The sequence below is a fragment of the Rattus norvegicus genome, chromosome 9 (assembly GCF_036323735.1).
Source record: "Rattus norvegicus strain BN/NHsdMcwi chromosome 9, GRCr8, whole genome shotgun sequence".
In the NCBI taxonomy this organism is placed as follows: domain Eukaryota; kingdom Metazoa; phylum Chordata; class Mammalia; order Rodentia; family Muridae; genus Rattus; species Rattus norvegicus.
In genome coordinates this window covers 50011757-50038233 of record NC_086027.1, presented here as the reverse complement: position 1 = coordinate 50038233, position 26477 = coordinate 50011757, and the positions used below count along the sequence as shown (strand labels likewise).

The window sequence follows — 26477 nt, the reverse complement described above, 5'->3', positions numbered from 1 at the left end:
CTAATCCTGCCTCCTTGTACAGCTGTATACGGTAACCCCGCCTATCTGTTCAACTCTATACAAATAAACACACTGAGCTTCCAAGGCACCGAGGCCTCTCCATCATTGGAGAATACCAGTCTGTATATGTCTGTCCCTTCTCCATCAGTTTCCCCAGTCAGGTCAAGTCCCTAATGACATGAAGGATGTGGCAGGGGACACTTTGGGTGACAGTCAAATTCTAGAGTCTGGAACAACGCAAGGCAGTCCTGTTCATGAAGACTTGACTCCTTGTCCTTGATGAGAACCAGGTGTCCCCCCAGACGCAGCAACAGAACATGTTTTGCTGCTTTGAGCTTAACCCCTGACTCCGCTCCACATCTATAGAAATTGCAGAGTTGGCGGCCTCCCATATATGCTGAAAGGCCTAGGGAGGTTTGTAACTGCTGTTACTCAGCTCCGACTACAGTGAGGCCTTGACTTGAGTCAAGATCAGGTCTGCATGTGGCCTCCAGCTCCTCTGTTCCCCTGAAGGCTTGTGTTTGCGGCCATGCTATAGTCTCGGGTCAACTTATATAAAAGGCCACATAGACTTGCCCTAAGCACTGACGTGTCGGAATAAGTGCGTTTAGTAGAAGTGATTTCATGTTTTCCTTGCATTCAGACATTGCATTGCTGCTTAAAAATGGTAGTGCAGGGGTTGGGGATTTAGCTCAGTGGTAGAGCGCTTGCCTAGCAAGCGCAAGGCCCTGGGTTCGGTCCCCAGCTCCGGAAAAAAAAATGGTAATGTAGCTAAACTTTACAGTATCATTTTGGAGCTGCAAACAGGTGGTTTAAAAATATTTATACAAAAATGTCCTGTGATCAACAGGGTAAGAGTCCCTGACTGAAAGGGACAGTGAGCCATCATTCCCTTCATTCTCTAGAAAGCACGGCCGCACTTTCAGGAGGCCTGGCTTCTTGGGCTGAGACATGCAGAGCCAGCCTCTGGAGGCCCTTTCTGTCAGCATGATGCTGTGCTGTGGTTCCTAACCCGCACTTGTGCAATGGGCAACTTCAGAGGCCAATGCCTTGCTCTTCCTGCCCCTTTAATGAAAACCAAGTAAAGGTTTCTACCTGACTTTACATCAATTTTACCTTCCCAAGTATTACACGTTTACAGTCAAGACACTGAACTGGGGCTTTCTGGGTTGTTTTTAACATTCCGTTCTCTGTTTTATCTCTCATTCTTTTTAAATGTATGACATCTTATAGATTCTTTTCAAAGCAGGTGAGGTAGAAAAATGTCTCAATCATTCTGTCACAAACGTGCGGATGGACATAGGAGGAAGAGACATAGGAGGAGCTTAGAATCCAAAGGGAAAAATCTCCAGTGACTCTCCACACTTGGTGACAGCTCTCTTTAGCAGGGCCCCTCTGCCCACTCTTGCGCCGGGTGTGGCTAGGAATCTGGCACTTCTGGAGGCCCAGGTAGGCAAGCAGAGGAAAGTGAGGCTGCTAACTCTGCAAGATCCTTCTCCTGCGTTGCTAACCATCAGTCACAACCACAGAGAGAGGGGAACGCATCAGCTTTAACGACACATGGGGTAGGTCATGGCCAATGAGTCAGGGCCCTGATAACCTCTCTGCTCTGAAGTGTCAGGTTCACAATAGATCCACCATACAGCATAAGACTCTTGAGGATCTACACTCCTCCCCATACCCTATGCTATGGCTCTCCCACTGCAACATCCCAGCTTTGCACTGCTCATCAATGAGCTGTTCCCTCTCTAGAATTTCTGACTGCAGGTGATTAGACACTCCCTGTTGGTCCCTCCCATCCGCAAGTTTTTCAATCCATCCTGGTTCTCTCACACAGCTGGCCCGTGAGTATATCTATTCCTTAGAGAAACACTGAGCTGCATGTATGACCACTGTTTCCACACCCTTTCTACTGGAGATGCTCCCTGTGTCCTACAGGCCACCCAGACACACATGTTTCGCAAAGAGATAAAATTTAAACTTTAAATTTTAAAGTTCTGTCTTGGGGAAAAAAACCAAAGAGCCCATCCCTCTAGTATTCTAGGACTTGCCAAGAGGGCCTGTGTACGAGAAGACGGGGATTTTCACTTCTTTCCCGCACTTTCCTTAGTACTTCCCCCAGTGCCCGCCGCATAGAACTGTTCAGTGAATATTTACTTGGTAAAATGAGCAAAGCTAACGTTAAGCAGAGTCTCACCAGGATGGAGGATTTAGCCGAAGATGTCACAAGCCTCGGCAGCATGAAGAGTACTCTCCAGCCACATTACGGCACAGGGCTTCGGCAGAGCCAAGGCTGTGTGAGAATTTAGAACAAATGGCTTTTACTGAACTGCACACTGGCCACCCAAGACCAAGCCTACTGGCAAGTACTTACTGTGCACCGGAACGGCAGTCAGCCCAAGACTGAAAATAAGTCATATTCCAGGTCCCTTCCCCCATCGGATCCCATCTCAAGGGACAGGATGTTTCCACTGAGCTCAGGAGTTAGTTTAGGGTATGAGTGTCGATTATTAAATAGAATAATGTGGAGGATATTAAGAAATTAGAAGGTGTCAAAGAAAAAAAAGGATGCCAGCAGCTGCTTGGTAAGTTAAGAGGGGAAAGGGATAGTACTTGTCCCCAACACCAGGCTGACTCCTGGAGCTTACAGCCCTGGGCCTTATATCCACCACCCTGAAGACTGGCATTGAGCCAGGGTGAATTGGGAACCAGTTCCAATGACAGACGGACTTCAGTTCCTCTTTATCATGGCCCAAGTAGCCTGACTGATTAGATTCTATTGCCTCGGTTCCTAGGGTGTTCCTTGAGGTCAAAATGATGGGATGTGCCCATCTGGTGAACATCCGAAGCAGTACAGAGAGCTAGCCCTGGCATGAAGGTGAGTGTACCTGCTTTTCCCCAGAAGCCTCTCTCCCCTCCCGCCAACTCCCTGAGGCTTTTGACATGGGGATTTGAAGCCCAGAAGGTGCCAGTCCTCAGACAAGAGAGACTCTAAGATTCTGATACAAAGCAACGTGGTCTTGGCATCTCACTCACAGGACGACTGAGAGGACAGAGGGCAGTAAGAATAAGGGGGCCTGTAAACAACCAAGCGCTGTGTGTGTTTGTAAACAGTGCAGCTACATACCCCAGTATCAAGCTGTCTGGAGAGAGGAGACATCCAACCACAGTGGTTAAGGAATCCACCTCTTGCCTCATTAAGACCTCTCTTCTGAGCCCAAACCTCTAAGAGGAACACTCCTGAACAATTAGTTACATTTGGCCAGATCTCCAGGTCTGGGAGCAACTTTCACAAGGAAGACTCGTCTACCTAGAGCAAAACCGAAGAGAGTTGGGCACACACACACAAACACACACACACACACACACACACACACACACACACACACACACACACACACACTGTTATCACCTTTAACCTTCATCCACAGAGAATGCTGACCTGCTGGCTACTGAGAGTAACTTAGAAGAGCATTTGCCAGAGTCAAGGCAGCTGTGAAGCCTGACCACCCCAGTTCAGGAACTCTAGTTTTCTCCTACCTGGGCGTGCCCGGGTGCCCCAGTGGGGATGCACAGCAATCCAGCAGCTCCCAGCTAAACCCGGAGCTAAACCCGTCCAGGCCTGAGCAACCGGAGCCCTGGGAGCCACGCGAGGGGTGCTCCGGCGCGCGCTCGAGGGGTCACATTCCTGCCGTTCGTGGGACAGGCGGGCACCAGCGGGGCTCCCGCCCTTCTCTATCCGGCGCCGCGGTCCTAGGCGGCTCCCGGCGCCCGCACCAGCTCTGTCCGCCTGGGCGGCACGCTGTTCCCTCTCCTAGCCGGCCCGCGGGGGCGTGCAGCAGGCGGAGACTCCAGGCCGGGCGTCCTGAGCCTCTGGCTCTAGCGAGCTGGCCTGGTGCCCATGCCCCGCCCTGGGAGCCGGATAGGTTGGGCAGTGGAGTTCCTGCACCGGGTCCCAGAGTCTCTACATCCCTGCGGGGCATTCCAGGGTCTCTGTATCCCCCTGGAAGTGAGGGCATTGGAGGGTCGCTGCATCTCCCTGGGGGCATGGGAGGGTCTTTACATTCCCTTGGGCATTCCAAGGTTCCTGCATCCTTGCTAGGTGTTCCAGAGTCCAGGAAGAATGGCTCCAGTTCCCAAATGGCTTAGCTCCTCTGAGCAGCCTCTGTGTTCCCACCAAAACCAAAATTATCTGGGACAACTCACCTCTACATTGAGACCAAGCTGTGCCACCTAATTAAGATCTGAGCTGGTGACCTACAGAGCATCAGATCCCGAGGCAAACACAGTTCTATGCTCAGCACAACTTCTGGAGCCCAATACTGTGTGCCTCAAACTGGGTTTGAGAACTTAGCCGAGTCACCAAGTTTGCAATACTTTGATTTCCTCTTTTGTTATAAAGGCCCGCGACCTTTCTAGGTAGGAGGAGTTAAATTTAAAGAATGCTAGCAAAGAGCTGATACTTCATAGGTTTTATACCTTGTTGCGTTACTGCTGTACACCAGGCAGAGAAGCAGGTCCTCTCATAACCCAATTGATTGTAGGACTTGCTAAGCAAAGGAGAATTCCAGAATTCTCAGAATGCCCAGAAGGAAAAAATATCAAGAAGAAAAAAAATCAAGAATAGCCATGTTTTAGGACCGGGTACAAGGAGGACTTTGTGGTCCCAGGAACGGCACCAACCATTCCATGTTCCCCCGGCTTCTTTCCCGGTCAGAATGGGCCACCCTGCAATACAACTGCAAACAAACAGGGATTACTTGTTCCTTCTAGATAGAGCGCACAGCCATTTCCTGTATGCCTGCCAGGGTGGACAGCCCTTGGATTCTCTGCCATATTCGTGTATGCAGCACAGAAACCCAAGGTTTAAGTAACACGGGGACAACTCTGAAATGCATGAAAGCTTAAAGGAGCAATATCTGCCTAACAGGGCAGAAGTTCCTCCCTCGTTTCCAAAGGTTTGGACTGTTCCTTTTCCTCAGAAAAGCAGACCTAAGCCTGGCAAGGATCTGGTACCCTACCCCTAACCCTGTCCCTAGCCCTGTCCCTAGCCCTGTCCTTAGCCCTGTCCCATGAGTCTGTATTTCAGAGGTGGTTCTCACAGCCTTGAATACAACTAGGCACAATCACAGCCAGATTTGACCCCCTTAGCAGTCAGAAATGCCATGCCATAATTACTGAGGGCTGCCTGGTGTCAGGATTTTTAAAAGCTTCCAGCTCGATTCTGCTGTGCAGTTCTCATCATGATGCAGAATAAACAAAGTCTTCTACCTCAAGGCTGTCTGGACAGATGTGTACTGTGGTAGTCCCCATGCAAGTTCCTTGTCTTACTGCTTATTACTTGTGCTCAGTAATTATGTGCGGTGATTATGCACAGGTTAGATGTGGCCCTTCACACATCCATACAGTTTGATCAGATTCACCCCTATTACCCCCCACTTCTTCATCTCTAACAGTCTCCATTCTGGGCCATGTTATATTGCTTCACACAATTATTATCAATTCCATGTACTGTCCTAAAAAGTTGTGATTTCATCTTGACTGTATTTAATTCCTTAGAGCTGAATAATCTCAATGATATATATATACATACATATATACATATATATACACATATATACATACATATATACATACATATATACATACATATATATACATATATATGTATATATATGTATATATATGTATATATATATGCTGTACTTCCTTTATCTTTTTATCTATCAAAAGGCTCCCAGACTGGTTCATGATTTGATAGGGGTAAATAGGACAGCATCGAAGACGGCAGCCATGCCGAGCATCTGCATGCTGACTTAGATGTTTTCTAAGGTCAGATCCAGGAGCATTTGAGAAGGATCCTGTTAGAAGTGGTATTATGTTGAATGCTAAAAGCAGGTGGGCCTAACTTGAGACTGTCATTTGGTGACAGAGCACTTGCCTAGCATGTACCAGGTCCCAAGTTTTCTCCTGACTGTCACAAACAAAATAACTATATATATACAAAACAGCAATCTGGAAGCTTTATGTTGGTGAAGGCAAACTTGCCGGGACACAAATACTGACTGAAAGGTTGTCAAACAGTTTACAAGTAGCAAAATTGATCTGTGCAACAATGTAGACATAACATTTATTTACAGAGTCTCGCTGTGTTGCCTAGGACAGCCTTCAAGTCCTGCGTTCTTATGATCTACCTACTCAGCCTTCCAAGAAACAAGGCATGCACCGTACGGCTTTCTTCTTTTTAAACACTGACCTGCCCCTTACCTATACCCTAAATGGCCTCGAGACACATGAGCCTCTGCTTGCAGGAGGAGTTCTCGGATTCACATTCCAAGTGCTAAAATGTACAGACCTCTCCTCCTCACCTTACAACCTTACCCAAGACCCGGATGTCGCTTCCTCCGTCCCTCAGATGTGTTGGGTGTTTCCCCCTGTGTTCTTTCCTTTGGCTTCTTTTCTTATGGGGGGAGGGGGTAACCTATGTGTGGCTGCTTTACTCAGATGATCACCTGGTATCCGTGTGAGCTACAGGGTGCTCTGCTCAGTTCCCAGCACCACACAAATGTTCTGAGTGTGTTCACACGTTTTAGGGTAAGACACACGGCTAACCCTGCTGTCACACGCTGTTGAGAGCCCTGGGTTCCATTAGTATCACAGCCAAGTCTGGCGCTCAGCGTGGCCTGAGCCAAAGAGAGCCCAGTGCTCAGTAAAGCATCCAGGAGTCCCAGACCTTCCTAAGGAGCCAGGGACTGAGGAGCCAAAACCTCAAAGAAGCCACAGAAAATGAGGCTGGAAGATAGAACGCTAGGCTCGGTTATAGTTTTTAAGACCACAGGATGACTTGTGGATCAGCAATCCTCCCTGGAGATCAGGCAACCGGTAATCTCCCTCATCTTCACTACCCCCAAAGCCTTCCAGTTAGAAGCAGATGGGAGAATCGTGAAGAGGAGCCTGTTATGACTGGCAAAGTTCCTGGGTCTCAAATCGGTAAACACGAAACAGCTCTGAATAAGTAAAAGAAAAAAAAATGTTTTTTCTTGATCACCAGAAAGAAAGAATTCATAAGGATCGTGCAGAGAAACACGCGGGCAGTTGTTGGCCATTATGTTTTGACAGGCAGGCCCTCTGGGTCTCTTAACTTGTGTACACCTATTTGGGCCATGTGTGGAACTTCCAGTAACCTGTCGCAGAACCGCAGCACAGACTGGAAACCACTGTCCCAGATGGGCTTCCTTGCACAGCCCAGTTCCTCTGCTCCCGTCACACATTTTCCATCTACCGACCTCCAAACAGGGACCTTTGAACCTGTGTCTGTTCTCTCTGTGACATCTCAGTTTCGATTGGTTCGACGTTCCCCCTTTCTCTAAGTCATTTTTCGGGGGGCTTCTGGGAGTGCCTTCCTAGTCAACTGTACTATGGGCTTGGTTTTTTTGTTTGTTTATTTGTTTCTGTTTTTGTTTGGTTTGGTTTGCTCTTCAGCCCTTTACCGGGCAGAAAGCCACAAGTGAACTTGGGGTGACAGCTGATAAGAATGAATAGCAGACATCATCAGAGCAATGAACCGTTTTGTTTTAACTTCCTTCATGCGCAGAGGGAAAAGGGAACAGATGTGACAAGCCAATCATAAGCGTCACCGCAGTTGTCTTCCTCCGTCTTCCCTGAGCAAACAACTAAAGGAGGTGCATGCCTGGCTGTGCTTGTTTTAACGGAGAAACATGTCCTTGTACTGACAGGGCTAACGGAACCAGATAGGTGGGGAGCTCTCCTCTCTCTTCCTTCCCCTTTCTCTCCCCATCTCTCTCAACATTTCTCTGTTTTGTGACCGCTTAAACATGAGACACTAACAGCACTGGTCACAGAACTTTTGTGACCCACTAGACTATTTTTCATAATTCCCCATTGCCCCAAGTATGCCTATTGAAACTGTCAGGCCCAGTCATATGCCAGACAAGAGCATAGCCTTCCTTAAACCCCTCTTTATCCACTCTTTATGTCTCTATACTGTATGTGTTCATACATGTTTCAGTGTGTTTTGTGTGTGGAATGATTTCTGCCCAGATGTCAAGGTCAGAGGACAACCTCAAGTGTCATCTCTCAGGCTCCTTCCACCTGCCTCTGCCTCCCCAGCATGGAGATGGCAGGTGTGCTCCACCATGCCTGGCGTTTCTCACGTGAGTTCTGAGGATTAAACTCAATCCATGCACTTGCAAGACAGATGCTATACTGACTGAGCATTCTCCCAGCCCTTAAATTCACCTTTAAACTGAGGTTCTCTCTTGCTCTCTTGCCCTTGCTTCTGCTTCTTACCCTCTCCCCATTCCCCTCCCACCTCTCTCCACATGCTGCTCCTGCCTGGCCTCTCCTCCTCCTCTCCTTCCTTTCTCTCTCTCTCTCTCTCTCTCCCTCTCTCTCTCTCTCTCTCTGAATAAACTCTATTCTCTACTTTAAAAAAACAAAACAAAAGAAAAGAACAGGTTGAAAGAGTCCCTCATGGAAGTGTGGGTTTGAAAGATGCTTATAGGGAAAAGGAAAATAGACGTAACTTAGAGGTCATCTGTAGAAACGTACAGAGACAGCAATGGCAGGGCCATTTAGGAACTCAGGTTGTTTTTTTCTGCATATAACTGACAATGTAATTTCTGTAAGTGGTTTTCCTTTCATACGACCACTGTAGTTCATTAAAGACAATACTCTTTCAGTTTGAGGAGCCATATTGAATTGCTCCCCACTGAATGCGCACACGATGTCTATTTACCTTCCCTTGAATCTAGGTGGGCTTTAGTGATTTATTCGACCAATAAAAGGAAGGAAGTGGAAATGACTTCTGAGGTCAATCAAACAAAATTCTTATGTCCTTTCTGGAACTTTTGAATACTCATCCTTCAGGCTCCGAGCTGCCAGGCAAGAAATAGTACTAGCTTCAGACTATTGTTCCAATGGAAAGCACCAGCCATGTGTAGGTCACATGCAGGTACCCTGGTCCTCAGCTGTCTGTCCAAATCAGCTCCAGCCATGAGAGCGATCTATCCTTGATGATAAGTCAATTAACTCGAACCTGATGGGATCTATAATGAACTGCAAGTAAGTATCCCTGAGCTGGCCCAGAATCCTCCAGGCTACATTGTTGCAGGGCACAGTTACAGGGTGGATTAAATGGCCAAGCAAATCAATGACCACACTCAGGAACGTGTTATTGTTATCTGTGGCCCACTGGTACCATGAAAATTAAATCTAGCATGACAGATCTCCCAGAATCAAAATGGCACACGTGTTCTCTTCTTTATCATCTCTGAATGCTACATGTGATAGAGGATTTCCTCAAGATTATCATATCACTAAAACAATCTCAGCAGCAAACTAAATTAAAATGAGACCTTTCAGATGGGCAGAGGGATCCAGTTTCAAACAGAAATTATTTTGAATAAAAGAATTAGCCCTGACTCCATAGCATTATGTGGATTATTTTACTTCCAGTGTTGGTCACCGATTTTCTCGGAAAATTGCAGCCCATTAGAACTCAGGCTCTCCAATGCCTTAAGAACTTCAGCTTAGGATGGTGAAGAGTAGGTGGCCATTTCTACCACCAGCAGGAAATCTGGCAGATGATGGTGCACGGTATCTGTTTGATCATCTTGTTAATGCTCAAATGTGTTAACAGCCAACTGTGTCTGATACCCAGTAGCAGAAAACTACTATCCAAGAATAATTATCATTATGTACGACCGCCTTGAGGCAGAATGGGAGCTAGAAAAGTCATCTGCTTTGTGTGTAAGCAGAAAAGAGGCCTCAGTGCCATGGATCCTTCTGGCTTCTTGTGCAGTCATAAGTCAACCAGTCTTAAGAGGCAGGACTGTGCTGAGCTGATCTCTGTTTTCTTTCTTCCATGTATATAGAAGGCATGAAATTGGTGCTCAAGACCCCGGAAAAGGCAGTTCGACCTTGAAACAGACTCCTAGAAAGGGCTTAAACCAGTTCTGACAGTGCAGAAGAAGCCATCAAGGGCACCATCAGGCATTCTGTGGGCTTAGATTGGCAGGTCTGTCTGCTGTCTCTACCACCTTCCTGTAGATCTTAGACATTTTGTTAAATTTATATTTAACTTTTCATATTGCTGATGCTCCTGTAGAAGATATTACTTTACATGCTACTTCCTGGATGTTCACCGCTGATGCACAGACACACAGCTGATATTTTTTTATATTGATCTGTAAACTACAAATCTGATTAGATACACTAAATATTTTTATGTATTGAGTGCTGTAGGATTTTTCTATCTAGAAATCTATGTTGTCTCTAGATAGTTTCCTTTCTAAAATACATGCCCTATATTTAATTTTCTTTATTTTTTCTTTATGACCCAGCTAAATGCTGTAGCACAGGACTGACTAGAAGCGGGGATACAGGCATCGCTGTCACACTGGTCTCAGTGGGCGTTTTCATAAGTATGAAGTATAAGTGGGTCTTTTGTTAGCTACACCTCTATTAGGCTGAGAAAGCCTCTGTCGTAATTCTCAGGACATTTTTATCAGGAATACAAATTGGAGTGTGTTAAGTGCTTCTGCGGCATCCATTTTTGAGTTCTGTCAATATGGTGAACTACATACATCAGTTTTCCGGTGCTGAGCCGGTCTTGCTTTGTGAAGATAATTAGTCATTGTGTTTTTGCCTTTCTAGAGATTGCTGGATCTTATTTGATAGTAATCTGTTTAGTTATTCTCATGTCTGTGTTCATGAGCAATAATGGCCTGTTGTGTTTCTGTATGTATTCTCTAGTTTTGAGGTACCAGAAATGGCCTTAGAGAGTTGGGAAGACTTCACAAGTTGAGAATGGCTGATTCCCCTTCAGTTTACTAGGAGAGTCCAACTAGAACTGATGTTGGGTCTTCTTTAATGGCCAGGTAGAACTGTTTGGAGCTGTAGTTTTCTGTGTGGGATAGGTTGATATAAATACACTTCAAATCCTTAGATTTCTCTGCTCATCTCTTGAAGCCCATGCAATACAGTTATAATAAACTTTAGTGCTCTTATACTCTAACCCTGACATTGACACAAATTTCTGTTAGTCTCTTGTTGATTTTTCCTTCCAACTTTGTACATCTGGCAATTCTTAGGTGGGCACCAAACGTTCCAGATGTTTACTTTCTGGATCCTTCTGGACTCAGGATACACATGAGTTCTTGAATACTGTTTGCTTCTTTGGAGTCTTGTTTTTAATCATTATGTAGGAACACAGCAAGCAGCAGTTGGTCTTAGACATGGTTTCCCAATAGCTTGTCACTTCTGAGTCCTCTAAAAGATACTTTTAGATCTGGACATTTTATCCACCTTGTGACAAGCAACAATGGTCATTCCTGAGCTTGTGCAACATCTTATCAAGGGTTTTCACATGATTCCTTTCCTGGACATGGTAGCTTTCTCATGCAAGTATTTGAGTCCCTACACAGAACCCTGATGGTCTCTAAAATGTCCATTTCCACATTTGTTTCTTTATGGTTACCACCATGGCCTTCCTAAGCTCCATCTCATCCAGTCAGGAGTTTGCTGAACTATGACTGTTTGTCTTCTCCTTTACTATGACAACAGAAAGAGTCCAGGGCTCACCCATTTGTTTCGTGACTTGTAGGACGATGGGCCATCTCCACTGATATCTAATGTCTTAAAACCCTGCGTGTTCTCTCTTGTTACTTGGTGGTTTCCGGTGAGAAAGTCTATCTAGGCTCTATTCCTCAACCCCTGGAAGCTTAAATATACCAACAACTTCTGAAGCTCACCAGTGAAACTGACTAGGATTCTTTACTCATGCCAAAATATTTATTTCTTTCCATTTAACCAGAAAAAGCACTTGAAATCTTCATAAAACATAAAACCATAATGCAGAATTGATCAGCGCTGACCTAGGGCAGGAATTTTGGGAAAGGAAGTTAACTGTGAATGTCACTTAGGAACATTTTAGCTACTGTTGTATCCAAGAAGCAGAGAGACAAGTTGTGAGGCTCCAGCCAGGGAATAAAATCTCCTTAGGTTTGTCAGCACAGATGGAAAAGAGAGAAAAGCTATAAAGAAACAGAATAAGAAAAAGGGAGAGAGAGAGAGAGAGAGAGAGAGAGAGAGAGAGAATAGGAAAGAGGGATATGTCTAAAGAGACACCTATCTACTCTTTTGATCTGGCAAATCCAAGAATTCTGAAAGAAGATCACTAGCAGGTGGTATTTTGAAGCAGGTTACAGAAGAGCGAAGCTGAGAGGGGATTCTCAGATGATTATAAAAGTCATTAAATGTTGTAACACGATTTCCATTAGTTATGGTCAGTCATATTGAAGAAATCAACCCATGCATCCAATGATGGATGAAGAGATAAAGAAAACATGCACACTGTATGTGCATGCATGTACACAGCAAGGTCCTATTGAGCCCTAGAAAGAAGTCCTGTCCTTTACAGCATCATGGGTGGAAATAGACAACTGCGCTAAGTGAAAAACAACCAGCACAGAAAGGCAAATATCATGAGCTCTCTCTTAAACACAAACTCTTGGTTTCGTAGAAGTAGAGAACAGAATAGGTAAGGAATGGTGGGCAGGAGGGGTGGTGTAGAAATGATGTCTAGTGGTTCTGAGAAGACTGGTAAGAAGAACGAGCCATGATAATCTATTAAAGGTAGCTATGATTGACCATAACTAATTGTACAATTCAAAAGAGCTAGCCAAGAGGGTTTGTGATTGCTTCTGAAAGGAATTTTAAAGGTCTCTGGTGACAGATAAGTTATTGCATTCTTACTCCAAAGTATATACAATTCTCATGTGTCAACTAAAAATAAATTTTACTTTCGTAAAGAGAAAAGGATATTCTATTTTAGTGATTCTCAAAAGGTTCTTCAAGAGCCTCTCAGAAGAGCTCAAGATTAAAAGTGCTTACATAGCAACTCAAAGAAGCTTTTATATATACTTTCTCTCAGGGCATTCCATAGTTTTCCACAAGCTACATGGCAATTACCTCAAAGATCAAATGCAGATGCAAATTTTAAAAATGTACTCTGTCTGAGGTCCACACCATTAAAGAAGAAGAAGAGGAAGAAGGGGGAGGAGGAGGAAGAGGAGGAAGAAGAGGGGGGAGGGGGAGGAGGAGGAGGAAGAGAAGGAGAAGGAGAAGGAGAAGGAGAAGGAGAAGGAGAAGGAGAAGGAGAAGGAGAAGAAGAAGAAGACAACGACGAAAAGAAGAAGAAAATGTACTCTGTTTTGTGAAACCAAGCATAAAAGAACTTTCCAGTATAGGGTACGTATTGTAAAACAATGCTACTATTCTTATTTTTTATTTGTTTTAAATACACATGTAATTTATGAGAGACATCATGCTACTGACATTGACTGTCAGTCGGTTTATTGGGGATTTGAATGACCCACAAAATTTACTTCTAAAATGGCATAGTTTTAGTTTCTAATATAGTTAACATAAGTAGAATTAACCATGCAGACAGAAGCCTTGTAACATTACCAGTAGCTTTAAAGCACCCTCTGCTAATCTCTTTGCACAAAGCAGCCCAATGAGATCACTGGGTAGGTCGGAGGAGGAATTTCTGAGACAAAGAACAAAGGGCAAAGATATTGGGAGAAATCTCCCTTGGAACTAACTGCCTGACTTTGGCTTTGAAATGGTATCTTAAGGATATCATCCTGATAAACCTCACCCATGGGGACTCAGTGTAACCCTCACAGAGGTATTAAGTCATCAGGTAGAAAAACTTCTATCCCGAATACCCTAAAAGGTACACGGAGTCACTACATCATCTGCAGTTTCCTTGACCATACACACAGTCACTTCATCATCTGCAGTTTTGCTTGACCACAGCTTTTTGCCTTACTCTCCTCGAAGTTGTGACCAAACACCTCACAGAAGCAATTAGGGGTGGTGTGGGGAGCAGGTCTGGCCTGTGCTCAGAAATCAATTAGATATGTAAGATCCCAGTTTCAAAAGAAATAGTCTACCATGGAAAGCACGGTAGCTGAAGTTCAAAATGGAGCCATCCAATATGGTACTGACTGGGAGGCAGGACACTGAAGCAGATGTCACCCTTAAGGCCTTCCCTGAGTGACTTCCTTCCAAGAGGTAGGCTGCAGTCCCAAAGGTTCCAACCTCCCAACACAGCACCATCTGCTGTCTGTCATGAACCTATGTGGATTATTTCATGTTCAAACTATAGCAGTTATCTTGATTATCCATCTGGCCCGCACCCAATAATCAATCATATATGTAGGAAGAAAATGTCTAAAAACCACGCACATGTGTCTGACTGCAAGTGAGATGCTATAACAGAGCAGCAGCATAACTACCCATATTTTATGGACAGACGTCCTAAATGGGAGTAGGAACTTGTCTAAGGATGGCCCAGCGAAGAGACTCACGGGTGAGGATTCAGCTGACTGTTCAAAGCTGATGCTGCCTCCCATCCACATTGCTGCACTTTACTGCCCCAGTACTAATCACTGTGCAGGGGAAAAAATGTAAGGGAGATGGGGGATTCATTTTTGGAACCAGGGAACGCATGCCATGAGGGTTACTAGCATAGAGAATAGAAAGCAGCATCCCAGCTCACTTTCCATTCCTACCAGGACTAGCTGTGGGGCCAAGGTTAAGTCATGTCTTTTGTGTCTTAATGGTATGTGGCAAAGTCATGCAGCAGTCCTGTGACACATAATGCCATTTTGATCGTCCATGGACCATGTGTACAAAGATAGTCCCATGAGATCATAGTACCTTGGTGACATTATAACCATCTCTGCCACATAACTCAGTCATACACAATGCTCACACCATGACAAAAATTATCTAAGGATATCAATCTGGTAGATATGAATAACTCTACCTTTGTGCGATCAAGGCTGTGAACTCAGTCAACAACCATGAAGAAGCGATCAAAATTGAAATCTGAATGATCTTCAAGTGATGGCATGTCTCAAGTCACTGTGTTACTGTGAGGACGGAAAAAGTTAACTCATAAAAGAGTTCACATTGGGGTTGGGGATTTAGCTCAGTGGTAGAGCGCTTGCCTAGCAAGCGCAAGGTCCTGGGTTCGGTCCCCAGCTCCGGAAAAAAAAAAAAAAAAGAAAAGAAAAGAAAAAAAAGAGTTCACATTGCCTGGTGTGCAGTAGGTGACAGAGATGGTCTTTAACCACCTTATAGAAGTTGTATTGATTCAGGCTTTTTTACTCTAGAAGATGGACGCAATCATATCTGTCCTCCTTTATTAGAGACTTACTGAGATTGAAGATGCTTAGCATGCCTGGGAGTGGGGGTGGGGGAGTTAACGGAACAATACTATGCAAATAAAGTATATTGCTGGGACTTTCTTGGGTATGAACTCAGTGATGTCTTTTTGGAATAGGGAGTTTTCTGGTAGGGAAAAAAAAGGCCAGTATTGCTGGCCGGAAGGCCAGAAGCTAGTGACCACAGCTGATAGAATCCCCATTCCCCCAACACCAACCCAAACCACATTTGAAAAGCAGAGCATTTCTGCATAACCAAATCTGCTAGATGTGATTAACTCCAGCTCTGTGGGGTAAAGGCCTTGAACTTGGCCAACATCCTGAAGAGGCAATAATAATTGGAATCTCAATGATCTTCAAGTTAAATAAAAGCTTTAAAAGCAAAGGGTAGCCTATCCTGAAAGCTTTCACAACCTTCTTTACGTAAACTGAGACATTTAGCTATTGCTGAGTCCAAGTGGTTCTCTTGGGCTCTGTCTTTTTTTTTTTTTAATTGTTAAAACGTTTTAGCCAAACTTGAATCACTTCCTGTCTTAACGACTGCAATATGACTTTCTTGTTCCTCTTACATTGTTAGAGTCCAAATCACTACTGCTGAAGAAAGCCCCCTTGCTTGTTGCCAAACATGTGTCCCAAAATATAAGATGTCTTTCGCTAAAAGTTACACGTGTGTATGAACATGTGTGTGCACAGACACAGCCCTACGTTACTGAATCCCCATAATATTTGTTAGTACATGTAACCACTTAATTTGACCTACCTAACTCACCAGAACGTAAGACCCATGAGGGTAGACTTTGGGTCCTTTTATTCACTGTTCTATCAGCATTATGTTAAATAAAATGTGACAACATATTACATCCTGGTTGACTGAATGAATGGATTGCTTAACTTTGTCCATTAAAAGTGCCTTTGCCTGGTTTTAGTGCTTTTCAATCCATGTGTGTGTGTGGGGGGGGGGGGGTTATGTTTTAATATGCTCCTTTTCTCCCTTACAACCCTTTTCTACAATGACTTACAGTCTTCCCACCATTTCTGTTTCCTCTCACTCTGTGTGTTTAGGAACACAAAAGCATTAATCCTAGGCTTTTCACCTGATCTCTGAAGTCCATAGGAGCAACCTTAGCCAAGAGCTCTTCAGAGTTTTGAATAATGGGGCCAGGTGCTTCTTATGCTTGAGTAAGAGCACCACCACGGTGGGCAGGAATGAGAGAGAACTCTACTGGAGTCTAGGTTCTCAATAAGTCACTAGGACTGTGTGGTGGTTTGGATATATTTGGTCCAGGGAGTGGCACTTAGGAGGTGTGGCCTTATTGGAGGTAGTGTGTCACTGTGGCATGGGTTTTAAGAACCTAAACTGACAGTTAGTCATTCTAACTGCCTGGAAACCAGTCTTCTCCTAGCAGCCTTCAGAGGAAGATGTAGAACTCTCAGCTCCTCCTGCATCATGCCTGCCTGGATGCTGCCATGCTCCCTCCCACCTTGATGATAATGGACTGAACCTCTGAACCTGTAAGCAGGCCCAATTAAATGTTGTCCTTATAAGAATCACCTTGGTCACGGTGTCTGTTCACAGCAGTAAAACTCTAACTTAAGACAGACTTATACTAGAACAGGCCTCCTGAGGTGTGTGTAGCTTCTTACAACAATTACATTGATGCATGACTGCATGTGGCCTAGCAAGAGAGCCACTGTATCAAAAGGGCTGGGAAAAGATACTATGACAACCATACACTGGGAATGGCTCCTTCAAACTCTAGAAAAAGGTCGTTTATCATAGTTGGGACCCTGGGCCATAGATGGCATGCTATAGACTCCCTAATGTCTTCTTCTTTGCTTTTGAAGAACAGCTAACTACCCTTCCCTTGAGGTCTTGATTTTTTAAAATTGCTGTTAGCCCTAATTCCAAAGCCATAATAGGAATTAACCCAACCACATCAGTTGACATCTCAACAGCGAGAGCCGCGGTGGGGCTGGGAAGGCCTGGTATTTTGTGTCTTTCTCTATTCCCTTTGTTATCTCTTTTTGTATATGCCACAGTGGACATTCCTGCTGATGACAGTAACAAATCTTCAAGTCTGCCCATGATGTGACCTATGCCAGAAAATCTTCCCTTCCCTCCCTTGGAAACTCAAGAAACAGTTACAGAGCTACCAAGGTCATCAGCGACAGTTCCCAAGGAGAAAGGGAACCAGTGTGTGTGTGTTGTGTGTGTGTGTGTGTGTGTGTGTGTGTGTGTAGACACATCTAGAACAAATTTTAGCTAAAAATAATTCCTTCTCTTTCCTGTTCCCTCCTCTAAGTCCACCAAAACTCAATCCCACCTATTTCTCTTCTCCCCAGCTATTGGCTGTAGACATCTCTGTTTACCGATCACAATCAACTGGGGACAGGGTCCTTCAGTGTCTTATGTAAGGACTTTCTTGTCTTTGGGGCAAATGGCTTTGCTCTCCTCAAAATTAGCATTAGAATAAAAGCAGCATTAGGCCAACCCACTATAAAAGGTGATACTGATACCCCTCCCCCAGTACTTTATGCTGGGAGAAGAAACCCCATGGTGTGCAATCTCTGGGTTCTAGATGAAGGTGTGGTAGCTAAGAAGAGAGCAGCTCATTGTCCCCAGCTTTGAGAGCCACGAAGGAGGCTTTTCCAGCATGGGGAACAGTGTGGTGGTGTGAGGGCTCTTATTTGGAGGATCTCACCTAGAAGAGTCATTTTTCTTTCCTTGTCCCCTTTCCAACTCCTTCCTCTCCCTTCCGTCTCTTCTCATATCCCACAACCACTACAAAGTCCTCCAAGTCTTATTCTTTGCTTTTTGTTAACCGACAAGAACCCACATAGGACAGATTTCCATATGTTCTTAGGACATCATTAATAGGCAGTGTTTTAAACTGCCATGTTCTATTTTTATTTGTGGACTATTATATTGATGTTCAGAATTATTTCTCTTAGCCCTTTACCTGCTAGTTCATTAATAAAGGTTGTTATTAATATTAACTTTTTATTAAAATACAATATAAATTTTGCTTTGTTTTACCCAACTATGTTTCAAGCATTGGAACTCTAGGAATATCTTATTTTGAAAAACTAAGCCTTTATAAGAGAGCTCAGTTTGCTTCTGGAAGTGCATGTATTGCTTCTACAGCACAGCCTCATGTGTGCTTGAAACTGAAGAGGACAGCGTTGTTCAGCTCTGGAACGCAGAATGGGGTTTAAGTCCACAGCAGGACAAAAGTCCAAAGAAAAATATCATGAGTCATATATATAGCCTGTGCAGTCAGGAAGAGGCATCTGTGTTAAGAAGCATTTTAACTTTAAAATCCTGTACATTAAGGTGAAGTCCTAAATAAGTTTAAATGAGTTGTTAAAATAAGTGAGTCTTTGTTAAAAGACAAAGTAGATGCTTTGAGCCGTGGGTCTGCTTGCTGCATGGGAATGCTAAGGCCTGCGGTGGATATTCTGTATTTTCCCCGGGTTGTTCTTCATCTTTAGCATTGAGACAGACTCTCTCAATGAATCTGAAGCTCACCAATTCAATTAGGCTGATGATTGATCAATCAGTTTGGGGATCCTTCTGTTTAAGACTTTCCTTTCCCTACATTAAGGCTAGGATTACTGTCATGTACTACCCAAAGTTTTAAGGGGAGCAGAATGCAGGTCCTCCTGCTTACAAATCAGGCACTTTATTGACTGACCCATCTACCCATCCCCAAAGTATACAGTTCAGCCTCCTCAATTCCACCTTACACCTCAACAGTCATGGAGGAACACTAGACTAGTAGATCGTGAAGTGGCTCACGAGAGCTGCCTCCCACACAGCTCTCCAGGAAGGTCCCTTCCCAAGTCTGGCAGGAAGGACTCACAGAAGGTGGGACAGAAAAAGAAGGCAAGAACTCAAATCTCAGAATAGGTCCCCATCTCCAGAGCTGACACCTCTTCCCCCAAAGGAAGAGCCTGAGAGACTCGAGCCCTCAGAGAAGGCCAGTGAGACCAGTTACAGCAGGCTAGCTGCTGCAGCTAGTTGGCTGAGGGAGCTGCCTTCGGTGGGTACAGAGATGCTGCTGCCAGAGCTTCTGAGTCAAGGATGGAGATGGAGTGCTGTGAAAAACCAGAAGAGACCTGAAGAGAGATCATAAGACTGGAGGCCAGGGCTTAGGAAGGGCCATGGTTATGAGCATTTGACAGCTTGATGCCCAAACTCCTAGTGATACCAGTTGTACCAGATTATACATCCTATAGAAGAAAATTGTGGCCTTTTGATCACTGTGAACCAAATAGGATATAACATCCCACTAAAGCCAACTTCGCAATCCCTTCAAGACTAGATGGATGCTCAACAAAAGGGGGAACTGTTGAGCAAGATATTACCGATGTTCTGAGACCACCTTCATCTGGCTAAAACCCTTGAGACATTCTGGAACTCATTATCCTCATTTTTAAACAAATATTTTTATTATGCATATGACCCATATCAAGCAGCACCCTTGTGTTTGAAGCATAACCTGGAAATATATCGGATAAAATTCCCACTTTCTGCAAGGTGTGGACAAATAACACACAGCCAACAGGATAGAGAAGGAATTACATGGTGAGTGAAGAAGTTAAAGTAGAGAAAAGTAAGAGAAAGCCCAAGCTCGAGAGCAAGGACATGGGTGATTACATACAACAGGTCTGAACATGTTGGTCACACCAGGGCTGCCTCCCTCTGTCTGATGCTGAAGACTGGGAAACAAACACAAGTAGGTCTTCAAGAAACTAACCAGCCATCTGGGACTGTGTGCCCTGAGTCCTTTATGGATGATAGCCTTTCCTCCATCTAACAAGTGTCTGCCAAGCAAATGGTCAAATATGTCAAACATGTCCTTTAACCAGGCCCTCATACAACACACACTACATGCAAAACACATGCAACGCAAGAGACACACTCACAAAAATATTCCACACACAATATACAGAACACATCCTATGTGTGCAACATACACTACACGCACTCATCAAGTATATATTATATACTCAACATATAGAATACATATGACCCATACTTCACACATTGAATGCAATCATAAGACATAAATATACACTACACACACAATTCCAATGCATGCAATACAATCATTTGTACAACAGATGCATATAACATATACAAAGCACTTACATCATACACTCATAAGACATACAGCAGGCATACCTGTAGCACACACAATACTCTCATTGGAGTACATGCAATATACACAGAATGCATGTTTTAAAAAAACAGCATGCAATAGAGATGTTCACAATACACACAAGAAATATACACAGCACATATGTATTAACACAATGCACACAAAGTATATACCATAAATGTAACACCCCCACACACATACATATTCATACAACACATACCTCAAAGCCTGAATACGAAAGTCCTTTCACTTTAGACACCACTGAGCATTGTGGGCTGATGCAGCCAGACAAGTATTGAAATTATTTGGTTCAATGCATGGGGCAGTAGATGAAAGATTTGATACCCAGGGGAGGCTTTGGGGTTGAGCTGTTCTATACAATTTGCCCATGTCAGTTTGCACAGGGGCCACAACAGAACTCCCACACAGGGCAATGAGCACAAGAATGATTTACTGAAAGCAGAATGGTTATTATAAAGATCTGGGTGGGGGAGACAATGGGATGTGGGTCAAAGGGTATAAACTTGCACTTATGGCAATCTGATATACAACATGGCAACTGTATTTGCTACCTTTTTATTGCTGTGACACAATGGCAATAGAATCAAATCAAGGAGCCATATGTGGCTAATGGAATCAGAAAGTTCAGCTCATTTTGATGTGAAAAACACAGCCATTGTGGGGGAAACCTGGTTCAGAAGCAGGGTTTATACCTGTATGCTGCCTTGTAAAGTTGGACTATTTGCTATGGAAACCCAACTGCAGCTTCTTTGAGCTGCCAACATTAAGAGAACACATTTGTGCAGTCATAAACTTCAAAGGCAAGCCTTTAATGACAAAAGTCAAAGGCTGCTCTACCTACAAACTAGTACTGTAAGGGTGGAGGAGATGGTTCAGTGGGTGAAGTACTTGCTGGACAAGTCTAAGGAATACCTGGTCCAAACCCCAACACTCATGTAAAAGCCTGGTATGGAGTCACAAAACCCCAGTGTTGGAGGAACAAAGACAGGTAAAGACAAAGCGTAGCCAACTGGTCTACCCACAATGGCAAGTTCTAGGTTCAGTGAGAGAGCGTGTCTCAAAAACTAAAGCCGAAAGTGATAGAGGAAGACACACCACATCCACTTCTGGCTTCTAAACATGCATGCCTGGGTGAATACATTCACTCTCACACATGTGCACACAAGTGCATATGCACATTAAGTATTTAAAAATGATAATTAGGAAAATAACATCACTAATTGTAGCTTTAAAACATGAGCCTGTGGGTGACTGTCTGGATTTGGGGGTTATAAATGTTCTGCCCACAGACCAAAAAAAAAAATGGTAGTGCCTATAAGGCTTATGATAAGCCAAGTGACTTGATTTCTGGGCTCATTCTATACTAAATGAATTCATCATGTCACCACGATATCTACCTTCAAAAGATGCAGCTGTTATTTGCCAATCATATCTCAATGTAGCTAGGAAATTAAAATAAATAAGATCTACCTATTCCACCCAATGCTAACAGCCTGGGTTTGTCATGTAATTTCCGTGAAGTCTCTTCAAACTAAATCCCTGTTTGGTAGAGAAGGCCATCTGGCTCCAGGCTTGCCACATAGTTCCCAGTATATTAAATGGATGTGAAATCTCTCTGAGATCATGTCACCAAGTTGCGGATCCAGAAGTTAATCTCACACACTCAAGGGAGGTTAAACAATAACCTACAGGCGGCACATGTCTTCTCTGGGTTTTGGCTCTGATTTCACTATGGTTTCTGCCGTGAACAGCCAGGCTTCACCAGGCAGCACAGAGTGTTTTAAAAGGAAAACCACCCACAGGCAATGGAGTGTTTGTGAAGCCCAGTAGGATCTTATGTTTTAACTGTATGTAAATTCTCCGAAGAAAAATATCACCTATGCTAATGTCAGCATGGAAATGTTATACTTAGAGTCCCTTAAATACTTACATTTCTATTTGCAGAGTTGGCGCTATATTATTTTGATAAAGTTAGATGCATATAAAATTAGTTTGTTTTGTTTTGTTTTGTTTTGTTTTGTTTTTTGTTCTGTGTGTCCACATCCAGCCTGGGTCTGTGACCAGATGTATGGATGTATTTATCTCCCTGCAAGGATTTCTTAGACGCCAGCTGGGTGTTCGACAATTCAGTTCGATTATGATAATGACAAATGTTAATAATGACTCCATAAACAGAGGGCCCCAAAGACACTGTCACAAAAGACAGTCCCCTATGCTGCAAATATCAATTTCCAGAGCGAGGTTGTCACTCTCCTCTACCCCAGTCTAGGACTATATAATGTCTCACATTCTATAGTTTTCTAGGATAACCTTGGAACACAGGGGAGCTGTTCACTGATTTCTCATACAATAAGGTATGTGACAAAGGACATAATATGCAGTGCTGAGATATAAAGGTATGTGGAAAGGGGCTTCAAGAGTCCATATCAGGCAGGCATCCTATGACATGTTCAACAACCACAGACTCTCCCAACTCCTAGTTCATGAATATTCATATAATCCTCACTACTTGGGGATAACCAATCAGTAGCCCCCTGCCAAAGATGAGCAGCAGGCTGAATGTTTCAAATTTCTCAGTATGTCTTAATGTTGATGGTGACCAGTCCTCACTTTTAAGTAGAATGAAGGTGTCTGTTTATGTCTCCTAAAAATAAAGACGCTTCTATCTGCCAAGAAAGTCTAAGGCGTTGAAATGTTGACTCAATGCTATGAACAGGGAGAAACTGTGTTAATATGTACTTGTGCACATGTAGAGATATAGAGAATTTCTTTGGAAGAAATGATACATGACTTCAGGTCTGATCTTGATAAGAAACTCCAGGAGGTAACCACTTTGGTAGTTTTCCAAGGTCTTAATAAAAGAGGCTGACTCTTGAAACAAGTGCTTGCTTGGAAGGTGGGTCTGAGTAAATGTTTTCTGCCCAGCAGTATCCACACTCAAAGGCCATTTCAGAGAAATCCATATAACCCTTTCCTAAGGGGACTTTCCAGGCTTGGAATAAATGTAAATTCAACTAAATAAATTAATAAGCATGGAACATGCAGGAAAATTGGGGGTGACATGTCACAAGCACCTCTTTGGGTCATTAATAAACATTGACAATGGTTTCATGATTCAGGAAATCCAGAGAAATTAAATAGCACATGCATTTTATTTTGTGATGTCAACAAAACAGCAAAGCACTAAATGCTCCTGGGTGAGGAGCCCTTCAACTGCCTGAAATTTTTGTTGGAGAAGCCTGAGGAAGTGGCCAGAACTACCCAATGTGCCTGCTCTGTCTGACCCAATTCATCATCTGATCATGTGAATAGCAATGGCTTCCCTAGGTGAAGGCAAAACATAGATGGAGTGCTGACCATGGAAGATGTTACATAGTAAGTGGGTTTGAGCTTGTTTGGGTTTTTTGTTTTTGTTTTTGTTTTTGTTTTGTTTGTGATCTTTTTTGGTTACTCCAAAGACTGGCAGGGAAGGTGCTATGATTCCAGGGGTGCTCTAAAGAGGAAAAAAGTGAGTATCCAAAACTGGTCATAGAGCTTGATGAGGGGGAACAAAAAAAGTTAATGGGAACTAGGGAGGCTCAAGCAAACATAGGGACCAGAATTCCATCCCTAAACCCATGAAAACACTCAACACAGTCATGGGAATTTCAAGGCCTGGGGATGAGGAGTCAGCTAGAAGCTCTCTGGTCAACAAGTCTGCCCAGGGTGTAGTTATGGCAAAGTATTGGCCAATATTTGAAACCGCTGCATTAAAACTACAGCCTTCCAAGAGGAGAAAATACCTAAGACTTTTCAGTATTTTGTTTCCTTACGTAGATGGGTTTCTACGATTCATTGTGTGGTGAAAGGCCACCTCGTTAACGTGATTCTTTTTTTCTTCCTCATTTCTGTGAGATTCTTTCAAGTCCAGCCAAATGTGTGTCACAAGGGAATTATGAATTGACAACAGAGCACAAGGAAGCAGAAGTGAGAAGCTATCCACATGTAAATTATACATAGAAAATGTCATAATCCCCAGGACCAATCAGACCAACAACACAATTCACCCTTTTTACCGATGAAAAGCAGCAAACCTAGGCAGGAGAGAGGGTTCCCGAAGCCTCTTTGTTTTCTTGTATCCTTTAACACTTTTAAAACAATGTAATATGATCAATAACCATATCTAGCTAGAGAGGAGAGAGACCACACCAGGAAAGCCTGACCCTTTCTCTGCTCCCCTTCGCCAACCAAGCACTTTCTTAGAATTAAAATCCTCACAATGCATTGAGAAATGCTTTTCTGCTCATGCTGCAATTTGACTGACCCTTATACCCCCCCATATTTGGAAAATAAAATAATAGTCATTCCTGTATTTCCCAAAGAATCAATGGCCCAGCACTCGTCAGTTCTTTTGGGACAAACCACCCAACCTCCAAATCACTCTGCTCTCTGTCTTCAGGGTTTCTCTGCCATTGCTAGCAACACCAAGACGATGCAGGGGCAAAAGGCCCTTCTGCTTCTTAGGAGTGGACTTGAGAGCAGACTCAAGTATTAGAAGCTAGGAGATGAGAGGGGCTATCCAGCACTAGAAGCCAAACCACCCACCTACCTTGTCCATGCAACACTAAGGCTGTCCCAACTGTGTAAGCTCCATGGGCTTCTTTTTCTCCTGCTAAAGTGAAACAAAACCCTCCATTTCTCCTAGCAACCCGGATTAGCCTAACAACTACCGTTGAGCAAATGCCACTTGTTATTTGTCTCAGCCTCCAAAGTGGGAACCGACCACCCTGAACTCCCTGAGCCTCCCAAACAGCTCACACCACTGATCTAGCATGCTGGACTCGCTGGCTGCATCTCCCTTTACCCTTCTGCTTTAAAACACATTTATCACTCTCTCTTCTCTCCCCCTCCCTCATCCCTCTCTCTCCTTTTCCTTGTCTCCTCATCTCCCTGTCTACCACCTGTGCACACGTGCCTATGGAGGTCAATCAATCACCTCGGTTGTCAATCTTTCCTTTGCCTTGCTTGTCGCCAGGGTCTCCTGTTGCTCACAGTTGCAGACTCTATGCTAACTGGCCTGGGAGCTTCCAGGGAGCTTCCAGGGCTTCTCCCATCCTGCTGTCCGACCCTGGGATTACAGAATTGAACTACTGCTTCTGTGAGTTTATGCGAGTTTTTATGAGTTCTTTCTGTGAGTTCTGGGGATCTCAACTCAAGTCCTTACACTTGAGGCTTGGCAAGGGCTTTACCACCCACTGAGCCACTCCCAGCTCTGTCCCTTCCTTTTTGAAAAAGTCCCTCAAGGACAAGGAGATCTGAGCCTCTTAAGTGTCTTGTGAGCTTCCTCAGCATCCAGCTTTTGTCTTACCAATTCCCTCTTAGAATATCCTCCCCTTCCCTCTCCCTCTCCCCACCCTTCCTCCTCTTCCTCCTTCCCTCCTCCTCTTCCTCCTTCCCTCCTCCTCCCTCCTCCTCTGCTCCCCTCCCAGTTCTCCTCTATCTCCTCACCACTGAGACCAACCCAAACACCCTATCATATACCCCCAAGGTGTATTCAGGGCACTCTCCAGCTCTGTCCTCTGCAACACTGCAAGGCTTATCACCCCCACCCTACCCTGTCTGTGGTACTCAGCAACCCTACTTTACTCTGCTTGTGCTCTCTCCCTTACCCTGATGCTCATTTAAGACACTAGTCTAGCAGATGACAGCTAAGCGAAGCAGATGTTTCAATATTTGTCAAACGAATGAAATTAGGCCCTGTTTACATGCCTGATGCCCACAGTTCCCAAGAAAGTGGGACGCACACTCAGCAGGCACAGGCCCTCCAGAACTTCCAGGCACAAGGTTTTCTGAGAAAAGGACTTAAATATCCCCCAGCAGGCAGTATTTGGCAATCCCTCTACACACGCTTGATCTAGCCTGCTCCTTGTTTATGTGGGTAATTGACTGGCTTAATAGCTGTGGCTCCCCAGGTCAGTGATTCCCAGCCAGCCCATACTATGTAGTAGTGGTAGCATAGCATAACCATCTGGAGAGTCCTGACACCAAGGCT

The 26477-nt window shown here is 44.2% G+C and overlaps 1 protein-coding gene across 13 annotated transcripts in view; it reads right to left on the bottom strand.

Moving 5' to 3' along the window:
• Il1r1 (interleukin 1 receptor type 1) overlaps positions 1–26477 on the bottom strand; it is a 76022-nt gene that overhangs the window by 38346 nt on the left and 11199 nt on the right. Inside the window, exons 1-2 of one of the 13 annotated variants that reach the window (XM_006244750.5) lie at positions 3541–25022; positions 2198–2293 (exon numbers count right to left, since the gene is read on the bottom strand). The exons of 6 other annotated variants lie outside the window; for them this stretch is intronic. Coding sequence is in view for 1 of the 7 variants with exons in the window: in XM_006244747.5 (XP_006244809.1) it covers positions 2198–2242 (45 nt within the window). In the remaining 6 variants the exon portion in view is untranslated. Of the gene's footprint in view, positions 1–2197; positions 2294–3540; positions 25023–26477 lie in introns of those variants that run through there. 6 more of the 13 variants (NM_001412594.1, XM_006244747.5, NM_001412593.1 and 3 more) reach the window with 6 other exon arrangements.